This window comes from Phytophthora sojae (assembly GCF_000149755.1).
Source record: "Phytophthora sojae unplaced genomic scaffold PHYSOscaffold_22, whole genome shotgun sequence".
In the NCBI taxonomy this organism is placed as follows: domain Eukaryota; phylum Oomycota; class Peronosporomycetes; order Peronosporales; family Peronosporaceae; genus Phytophthora; species Phytophthora sojae.
The window spans coordinates 111,064-121,182 of NW_009258136.1; the positions used below are offsets into that span (position 1 = coordinate 111,064).

A 10,119-nucleotide genomic window follows, 5' to 3' on the forward strand; every position below is an offset into this window, starting at 1 on the left:
GTTTCCGCAAAGCACCCGTCGCTCTCGAAGGTCACTGGCCCGACGTCCTTGGTGAAGCGGCCGACGGAGAACAGGTTGCGCGACAGCTTCGGGATGTGCCACACACCCGTGAGCACACCCTTCTTCATGCCGCGCGGTGTCTGCATCGACATCACGATGTCGCCGCTCCCCACCGCCTGAACCACGCCGTCGTCCGCCAGATGCACGTCCACCGGAGAGATCTTCTTGTAGTTCTTCATGTACTCCTTCGAGTACGTCATGTGCTGCGTCGCACCCGAGTCGACCAACCACATGCCGCTCAGCTTGGAGGCACCCGTGTCGCCACCAACCGAGAAGAGGAAGTCGCCAGAGTCATCTTCGACCTGCGCGACGTTCGCTCGTTGCGGCCTCTGCCGCTCCCCGTTCTCGCGGATCCGCACCGGACACTTGGCGATCCAATGTCCGTGCTCGCCGCAGTAGTGACAGGCGCTCGTCCTCTGCGCTTGCGCCTGCCGTCCCTTGCGCTTCCCGTTGTCGCTTGTCATGAACGCTTGACCTTGAGCGTGCGCGGTTCCGTCAGCACCGCCACCTTGTTCCTTGCGCTTCATGTCCTCGTGCAGGAGCCGAGACGTCACGAGCTCCCACGTCAGCGTGTCGGAACGCGATTCCAACGCCGTGATGAGGAACTGGTACGACTCGCTCAGACTGGCAAGAAGCGTGATCACCAAGTCGTCCTCGCTGACCGGAGCGCCGACCGCGTCGAGCTGTTCCGCCAGCGTCTTGAGCTTGTTAATGTGCTCCAGCACATCATCACCTTCGTCCATCGTTGTCGTGAAGAACCGTCGACGAAGAAAGAGCTTGTTCGCCAGGCTCTTCTTCTCGAAGTGTCCCTCGAGTCTTGACCATGCATCATGCGCGTCCTTCGCCGACCGCACCAGCGGCAGCTGCGAGTCCTCCATCGCGAGGCAGACGATCGCCAGCGCCTTGCGCGACTTCTTGCGAAACGTCGCTTGGTCCGCCGCGGTCGTGCACTGCTCGAGCTTCACTTCCCCACTCGTCACTTCCCACAGTTCGCGCTCCTCCAGCACCATCTGCATCTTGAACTTCCATGTGTGGAAGTTGGTTCCGTCGAACTTGTTGATGCGGGCGGTCGCGGTTGGGGCGGCGTCCATGGCGAAGGCGTAGTCGGGGTCTTGGTCAGGGAAGACGGGGCTTGGGCTCATAACCAAAAAGGAAGAGCACTTGAGCAGTAGTTGGCAAAATGCAAAGTGATTCGATTCAGGTCCTTAGTTCGCAACCGCGTGCTACCTCTAAGCCTGCTACTGGATACCTCTTACTGGATACACCCTACTGGATTCTCTACTGGATACACAGTTACCTTATCCAATCAGAGAACGCCACGTCGATGCCCATCTTGTACCCACAATCTTGGCGTAATCACCGTGACGTAATCATCGTCCCGTAATCACCTGAATGATTTCGGTACCACACAGTGAAGGTCACGCCGACCTCACTGATGACGCGTTCGCGTCACACGGTCGCTTGGCGGGGCGTCGTCACATCAGTCTTGACAACACCTACCGCGTAAAAACCAGGTTTGCCATTAAAACCATGTAGAAGGCTGTCATTAATGACTTTGCGATTGTTTTTGACGATCTGCATGAACGTTTTTTTAGCATCTACTTCGATATCATTGGTGCGCGAGTCCTTCGACATGTTTTCAGCGACGACGTGATCAATAATCGAATCGAGAGTGGATCGACTCTCGCCTAAGCGATCTCTCTCGTCGCTTCCAACATTATCTCTCAAAGCATTGAATACTCCGCGCTTTGCCGCAAGCTTCTCACGTACTTCTCGCGCCTTTGAATGACCATCAACCAGTCGTATCCGCTCAAAGATATATGCGAATGTCGCCTCCCAATCGATTAGATCAATCAAATCTTCTTGCTTGTCCTTACGAACCGCCTTGCGGGTCGATCGGTGATATAGCTTAGCATCAGGGCCTAGAAAGTACATATCCCGCTTGGCTTTGGCATCAGATACCTGCATTGGATCGAAAAGAGGATGAAGATCCCATCCAGCAATATCTGGGTTCTGTTGATACAATGCTTGTACCGCTTTGTATGACTTCGTCTGAGCATCCTCTCTTTTGGATACGACTTCATCCATAGTTTCGTCGGGACGGTACATGATATGATCAGTGTCAAGATTGACCATATCAGAAGCGTTAGAAGAGGATACCGTTGCAGGTACGCTAATATCTCGGGTTAGACTATCTGGTGCGGAAAAAACACCAGGAGCAGTCGCCGTGGTAGCAGCCGGAGTAGAGGACGTAGTTGTTTGCGTAGATGCTGATACCATCGAAGGCGTCAAGCTAATCGTACCGGTTTCGTTATCAGCCGCCCACATCGTTTCAGCATATCGCTGATTGAGACTTCGCTCGATAGCAAGCTCCTTCTCCGCCTCGCGAAGTAGCTCTTGGCGTTTGCGCTCTCTCTGTGATAGGCTTGTGAAAGATGGAAACATCGTAGATTATAGCTTAAGAGACATCCTTTCGGCAAAAAAATATTATTTTTATCACAATTGATGGTCATTAGCATGAAATTCTACAATATCGCACACCAGCCCAACCATCGATAGTATGCGGATGGACCAACTGATTTCTCCGTTTGAGCAGGCGATCATACTCATCGCGAGCTTCAGCCATACTCATTTCAAATAACGCTTCGATCTGATCCTTAAAATAAGAATTGCTGAGTATTGCCCTGAATGGTACTCCATTACCGGCGAGTTTGATCAGCTCAGACTTGTAATAGTCAAGCCTTTGAATATCCATCATCTTCGAATGGAGATCATTGCTGATTTCTAAATATCGCCTTACGCGCTGATGCATCTTGGTCAGTTCTTTTCGATACATGATAATTTTAGCATCCTTGTCGTGCTGTTCACAGAAATCAGATTTAAGGGCGCTCCGGGAGCAAGGTTTATCATTTTGGGTCATTGACTTGCACTGAGTCATCGCAATTAATTACGCTCTATATATACATAGTCCAATATTTTGTGATGGATTTTGAAATTGAATATGTCGATTCCGATTCAGAGGACGTATCCAGTGTATATGACAATAGAAAAGGAAGAACACTTGAGCAGTAGTTGGCAAAATGCAAAGTGATTCGATTCAGGTCCTTAGTTCTCAACCGCGTGCTACCTCTAAGCCTGCTACTGGATACCTCTTACTGGGTACACCCTACTGGATTCTCTACTGGATACACAGTTACCTTATCCAATCAGAGAACGCCACGTCGATGCCCATCTTGTACCCACAATCCTGTACCCACAATCATGGCGTAATCACCGTGACGTAATCATCGTCCCGTAATCACCTGAATGATTGCGGTACAACACAGTGAAGGTCACGCCGACCTCACTGATGACGCGTTCGCGTCACACGGTCGCTTGGCGAGGCGTCGTCACATCAGTCTTGACAACAAATAGTCATATCGAAGAGAAACCAACTCCACCCATCGGTTTAAAAAAAGATAAACCCTACGTGATCGAACCTCCTACTCCACCCCGAGTAGCCAAGTGTCCTCTCGATCTATCAAAGCTTAATATTTGAGCTGTACTCCTTCTCAAGCGTGCTCATTTCATTTTTGTTGATCAGTCGTAGATTGTCTTGAGACTCACATGAAGGTTCCACGTAGTCCTTCCACTTTACTAAATACCGTAGCTTACCGTTGCGCATTTTTTTATGCTTCAATATCTGCTCAGCTTCGTATATCTGCCCCTTCTCTGGGTTGACATTGCTAATACCGAGGTTGGTACGTTTAAGATCGTTTGGACCCTTATAGAGGATGTGCCCGTTCTTGGATCGGATCTGAATCTTATACCCATCCATGCCAACTACCTCATAGACAAGAGTCCCCCACTTAGCGGACTCCTTACCAAACTGCTTTTGCTTGAGTCGATACACGACCGTCTCACCGAGTGAGAATTCACTATCAATCTTGCGTAGCAATTTTTGATTATGATCAAGCTCTGATTGAATAATAGTCCCCTTAGCATCATTTGGAGTCATACCAATAGCGCTGTGGATTGTAGAATTGTAGTTATCAACCAAATCAGATACCAACTTCTTCGTCAGCTTCAAGCCCGACCGCATCAGACGCTGCTTGATTGTTCGATTGAATCGTTCGATCTTACCCATCGTTGAGTGCTCACCAGGTTCATTGTTGAAATGATCAATTTTTGACTTTTTGAAGTAGCTTTGGACTTGCTGATTCAAGAACTCAGAGCCATTATCGCTCGTGATTATTCGAGGCTTATGAAGCTTCACGAAACGTTTGAGGGCTCTTACTACAGTATCCCCCTGTTTATTGGGGATTAGATCCACGTAGCCGATGCGAGAGTTGATATTCACCGCGGTGAGCAGCGACTTACCCTCCCAAAACGCCAAGTCCATTTGCCATGAATCAGGATTGTTGCTCGAGATGTGGAACTGATCGAATGTTCGCTTTTGGTCCTGAAACTGTTGCGTTTCGACATTATTTGCGTACATCCTTGAGACGAATGGAAGACTCGATGCTCTTAGCCCTCTCGTAAAGCTTCTGAACGCCGACGAAACCGGTTTTAGGATCGTTATAGAGATTGCTAAGTAGTGTATCCATAATCTTTAGATATCTAACGGTTCTGTAGTTATACCATCCGAGAGAACCTTTCGCTTGTCGTACCAATAATTGAGAGCAGTCTTCTGCTGAGTATAAGTGATAATACCCCGACTCTCCTTACAGATGCGGAAGCCCTTGTTTGTTCCAGACAGAGTGATCTGATCCTTGACAACAGCCTCGAAACCGACTTGGTTGAGGACATCGGAATTGCGACCATTCCCCTGCTGAACACCCTTGGCTGAGACCTTAACCTTGTACGTTTCATCGGGCATGTAGCAAATGTAGTTCTTGGAGCTAAGACTGACCATAGCATCTCCCTTCCATTCATCCTTGAACAGACCCGGCGTGCGGCGATCGAACTTAGCCACCTCCTCGTTATAGTCGCGAGGGAACCAATCGTACTTGTGTTGCTTGAAATGATCCTTAAGCTCACTCGGAGAATGGGTTCTCACAGCTGAAAGCAATATATGCTGAGTCAGTATCCATCTCCTGATACTGAAAGTCCGAACGATCGAAGTAGTAGTCGATGCAATCATAGTATGTTGTCAAGACTGATGTGACGACGCCTCGCCAAGCGACCGTGTGACGCGAACGCGTCATCAGTGAGGTCGGCGTGACCTTCACTGTGTTGTACCGCAATCATTCAGGTGATTACGGGACGATGATTACGTCACGGTGATTACGCCATGATTGTGGGTACAGGATTGTGGGTACAAGATGGGCATCGACGTGGCGTTCTCTGATTGGATAAGGTAACTGTGTATCCAGTAGAGAATCCAGTAGGGTGTATCCAGTAAGAGGTATCCAGTAGCAGGCTTAGAGGTAGCACGCGGTTGCGAACTAAGGACCTGAATCGAATCACTTTGCATTTTGCCAACTACTGCTCAAGTGCTCTTCCTTTTGGTTATGAGCCCAAGCCCCGTCTTCCCTGACCAAGACCCCGACTACGCCTTCGCCATGGACGCCGCCCCGACCGCGACCGCCCGCATCAACAAGTTCAACGGAACCAACTTCCACACATGGAAGTTCAAGATGCAGATGGTGCTGGAGGAGCGCGAACTGTGGGAAGTGACGAGTGGGGAAGTGAAGCTCGAGCAGTGCACGACCGCGGCGGACCAAGCGACGTTTCGCAAGAAGTCGCGCAAGGCGCTGGCGATCGTCTGTCTCGCGTTGGAGGACTCGCAGCTGCCGCTGGTGCGGTCGGCGAAGGACGCGCATGATGCATGGTCAAGACTCGAGGGACACTTCGAGAAGAAGAGCCTGGCGAACAAGCTCTTTCTTCGTCGACGGTTCTTCACGACAACGATGGACGAAGGTGATGATGTGCTGGAGCACATTAACAAGCTCAAGACGCTGGCGGAACAGCTCGACGCGGTCGGCGCTCCGGTCAGCGAGGACGACTTGGTGATCACGCTTCTTGCCAGTCTGAGCGAGTCGTACCAGTTCCTCATCACGGCGTTGGAATCGCGTTCCGACACGCTGACGTGGGAGCTCGTGACGTCTCGGCTCCTGCACGAGGACATGAAGCGCAAGGAACAAGGTGGCGGTGCTGACGGAACCGCGCACGCTCAAGGTCAAGCGTTCATGACAAGCGACAACGGGAAGCGCAAGGGACGGCAGGCGCAAGCGCAGAGGACGAGCGCCTGTCACTACTGCGGCGAGCACGGACATTGGATCGCCAAGTGTCCGGTGCGGATCCGCGAGAACGGGGAGCGGCAGAGGCCGCAACGAGCGAACGTCGCGCAGGTCGAAGATGACTCTGGCGACTTCCTCTTCTCGGTTGGTGGCGACACGGGTGCCTCCAAGCTGAGCGGCATGTGGCTGGTCGACTCGGGTGCGACGCAGCACATGACGTACTCGAAGGAGTACATGAAGAACTACAAGAAGATCTCTCCGGTGGACGTGCATCTGGCGGACGACGGCGTGGTTCAGGCGGTGGGGAGCGGCGACATCGTGATGTCGATGCAGACACCGCGCGGCATGAAGAAGGGTGTGCTCACGGGTGTGTGGCACATCCCGAAGCTGTCGCGCAACCTGTTCTCCGTCGGCCGCTTCACCAAGGACGTCGGGCCAGTGACCTTCGAGAGCGACGGGTGCTTCGCGGAAACGAAGGGTCTCAAGTGGAAGCTCGGCGCTCGCGAAGGCAAAGGACTGTTCAAGCTCTGCATGACGCCGAGGACGCCTGCTGACGAGGCCAATGCGGCAAGCTCGAAGAATCGCCAAGGGGACACCACGTCGTACCTCTGGCACCTTCGACTTGGTCACATCGGCCATGGTGGTCTCGACGCCATCGTCAAGAAGGGCTACGGCACTGGCATCCCAATGACGTCGGTGAAGCAGTGGGAGGTGTGCGACGGGTGCGCACTCGGCAAGCAAACGCGAGTAAGCTTCATGAAGTCGTCGCCGAACCGTGCGAAGCAAGTGCTGGAGGTGGTCCACAGCGATGTGTGCGGTCCGATGCAGACGGCGACGTTCGGAGGCAAGCGCTACTTCGTCACGTTCATCGACGACAAGTCGCACTTCTGCGTGGTGTACCTGCTACGGAACAAGTCGGAGGTGGCTGCCAAGTTCGCTGCGTTCGTCGCGTTGGCTGAGACGCAGACCGGCAAGCGAGTGAAGGTGCTTCGGAGCGACAACGGCGGCGAGTACACTTCGGGTGCGATGGCCAAGTTGTGTGCGGATCGCGGCATCGAGCAGAAGTTCACGCCACCATACACGCCTCAGCTCAACGGAGTGGCCGAGCGAATGAATCGGACGCTGGTGGAGTGTGCGCGCTGCATGCTGGAGCACGCCGGGTTGTCGAAGGAGTACTGGGGAGAAGCGGTGATGACGGCCACGTTCCTCCGCAACCGGTGTCCGACGCGCGCCATCAGTCACGACAAGTCGCCGCACCACGTTTGGACCGGCAAGAAGCCTTTGCTGGCCAACCTCAAGGTGTTCGGATGCCACGCGTACGTGCACGTGCCGAAGGAGAAGCGGTCGAAGTTCGACGCTCGGTCGGTGCGCTGTCGTTTCCTCGGGTACTCGGAGCACGAGAAGGCGTATCGGTTCGAGGAGATCGAGAGCGGTCGCGTGTTGGTGAGCCGCGACGCGCAGTTCATGGAGGATGTCTTCGACGGTGGGAGACGCGACTACGCTTCGAAGGAGGTGTTGGTGGGTCTTCCGACAGATGATGATGAAGACACCACGGATGAAGAGACTCAGTCCGGATCAGACGAGAACAGAGAAGAAGCTGCGCGGAATCAAGACTTTGAACCCGGCAGCAAGCGACACCCGCGCACGCAGTCGCTCGAGGAAGCCGTGGAGGTTCCGAGTGCCAAGCGGTATGCGGTGCCAAGACGACAGCAACCGCTGGACGAGATGTCTGCCGCAGCACAAGAGAAGGAAGACTTCGAGGCTGCGTACGTCGTGGATTCAGTGGGAGAGATGCCGACAACGTTCAAGTCGGCGATGGAATCCAGCGACGCAGACAAGTGGAAAGAGGCGTGCGACTCGGAGGTGGAGTCGCTCCGCAAGAACGAGACGTGGACCCTGGTGCCACTGCCGAAGGGACGCAAGGCGATCGGCTGCAGATGGGTGTTCCGCGTGAAGGAGAACCAGTCTGGAGAGATCGAGCGGTTCAAGGCGCGACTGGTGGCGAAGGGGTTCTCGCAGAAGTACGGCATCGACTACGACGAGACGTTCGCGCCGGTGGCCAAGTTCACGTCGATTCGGGTGTTGCTGAGTCTGGCGGCCAAGTACAAGCTCACAGTGCACCAGATGGATGTGAAGACCGCGTTCCTCAACGGCTTGTTGGACGAGGACATCTACATGGCGCAGCCGGACGGATATGTGGACGGAGATCGACCCGACTACGTGTGCCGGCTCAAGCGTTCGCTGTACGGCCTGAAGCAGTCGCCGCGGATGTGGAACAAGACGATCGACGAGTTCATGTTGAAGCTGGGGTTCAAGAAGTGCGAGTCCGACCACTGCATCTACTTGAAGCGGGACAATCACGACATGATGTTCGTGGCACTGTACGTGGACGATCTGGTCCTCGCCAGCAGCAGCGACAGGATGCTGAAGGACACGAAGCAGGCGCTGAGTGACCGGTTCGAGATGACTGACATGGGCCAGCTCAAGTACTTTCTCGGTATGGAGATCGAGCAAGATGTGGCGACTGGGAAGGTGTCGGTGCGGCAGACCAAGTTCGCGAAGGACATTCTCGAGAAGTTCAAGATGGATGAGAGCAACCCTGTGAAGACACCGCAGGATCCGGGTCTGAAGCTGACCAAGGCCATGTGCGAGGGAGGCTGCAAGCACGACGAGACCATGGCGAATGTTCCGTACCGGAACGCCGTGGGCTGCCTCATGTATCTCATGGTGGGGACTCGTCCGGACCTCGCAGCGGCAGTGGGAGTGCTGAGCCAGTTCGCAGCGGACCCATGTCCGACACACTGGCAGGCGCTCAAGAGGGTCTTCCGCTACATCCGAGGCACGAAGACGCACGGCCTCGTGTTTCAAGCGAGCAGCGAGGACGGACTGCAAGGCTACTCGGACGCGGACTGGGCCGGCGACATCGAGTCTCGACGGAGTACGAGCGGCTACGCGTTCATGATGAACGGCGGATGCATCAGCTGGCGAAGCAAGAAGCAGCGCACGGTGGCGCTCTCGTCGACGGAAGCCGAGTACATGGCGCTGTCGGAGGCCACGCAGGAGGCGGTGTGGCTCAAGGTGTTTCTGTGCGAGCTGGGCGAGATGGCGAGCGATGAAGGGGTGAAGATCTACGAGGACAACCAAGGCTCCATCGCGTTGGCCAAGAACCCGGAGTTCCACAAGCGCACCAAGCACATCGACATTCGCTACCACTTCGTGCGCGAGAAGGTGGAAGACGGTCAAGTGGTGTTGCAGTATGTTTCGACACTCGACATGCTGGCGGACATCATGACGAAGCCGATCGCGGCGCCGCAGTTCGACGCGCTCAGGACGAAGCTGGGCATCGTGGTCGCTGACGAGTCGAGTGGGAGTGTTGTCAAGACTGATGTGACGACGCCCCGCCAAGCGACCGTGTGACGCGAACGCGTCATCAGTGAGGTTGGCGTGACCTTCACTGTGTTGTACCGCAATCATTCAGGTGATTACGGGACGATGATTACGTCACGGTGATTACGCCATGATTGTGGGTACAGGATTGTGGGTACAAGATGGGCATCGACGTGGCGTTCTCTGATTGGATAAGGTAACTGTGTATCCAGTAGAGAATCCAGTAGGGTGTATCCAGTAAGAGGTATCCAGTAGCAGGCTTAGAGGTAGCACGCGGTTGCGAACTAAGGACCTGAATCGAATCACTTTGCATTTTGCCAACTACTGCTCAAGTGCTCTTCCTTTTAAGTGCTTCCACACTGCTTTGACAAGTGGGGGCAAAATGGATGAACGATCATATCCTTCGGTCTGTCACACCTTCCTTCCATATAGCTTCATCAATCAACACAGC

General features: G+C 54.0%; 3 protein-coding genes across 3 annotated transcripts; 1 reads left to right on the forward strand and 2 right to left on the reverse strand.

Annotated features, from left to right (window-relative positions):
- Positions 1–585: 585 nt before the first annotated feature.
- Positions 586–1,120, forward strand: PHYSODRAFT_535284 (hypothetical protein; the record flags this gene model as incomplete). Its single annotated transcript, XM_009541355.1, has 3 exons — positions 586–839; positions 924–992; positions 1,099–1,120. The coding sequence occupies 3 exons, from the start codon at positions 586–588 to the stop codon at positions 1,118–1,120; spliced, it is 345 nt and encodes a 114-aa protein (XP_009539650.1).
- A 4,644-nt stretch (positions 1,121–5,764) lies between these two features.
- PHYSODRAFT_458677 (hypothetical protein) lies at positions 5,765–6,169 on the reverse strand (the record flags this gene model as incomplete). The annotated part of the gene is made up of 2 exons (XM_009541356.1): positions 5,765–5,831; positions 5,916–6,169. Coding segments are annotated over 2 exons (321 nt in total), but the record flags the coding sequence as incomplete, so codon positions are not given.
- Positions 6,170–7,366: 1,197 nt separating this feature from the next.
- PHYSODRAFT_535191 (hypothetical protein) lies at positions 7,367–7,747 on the reverse strand (the record flags this gene model as incomplete). Its single annotated transcript, XM_009541357.1, has 2 exons — positions 7,367–7,487; positions 7,524–7,747. The coding sequence occupies 2 exons, from the start codon at positions 7,745–7,747 to the stop codon at positions 7,367–7,369; spliced, it is 345 nt and encodes a 114-aa protein (XP_009539652.1).
- Between the last annotated feature and the right edge of the window lie 2,372 nt (positions 7,748–10,119).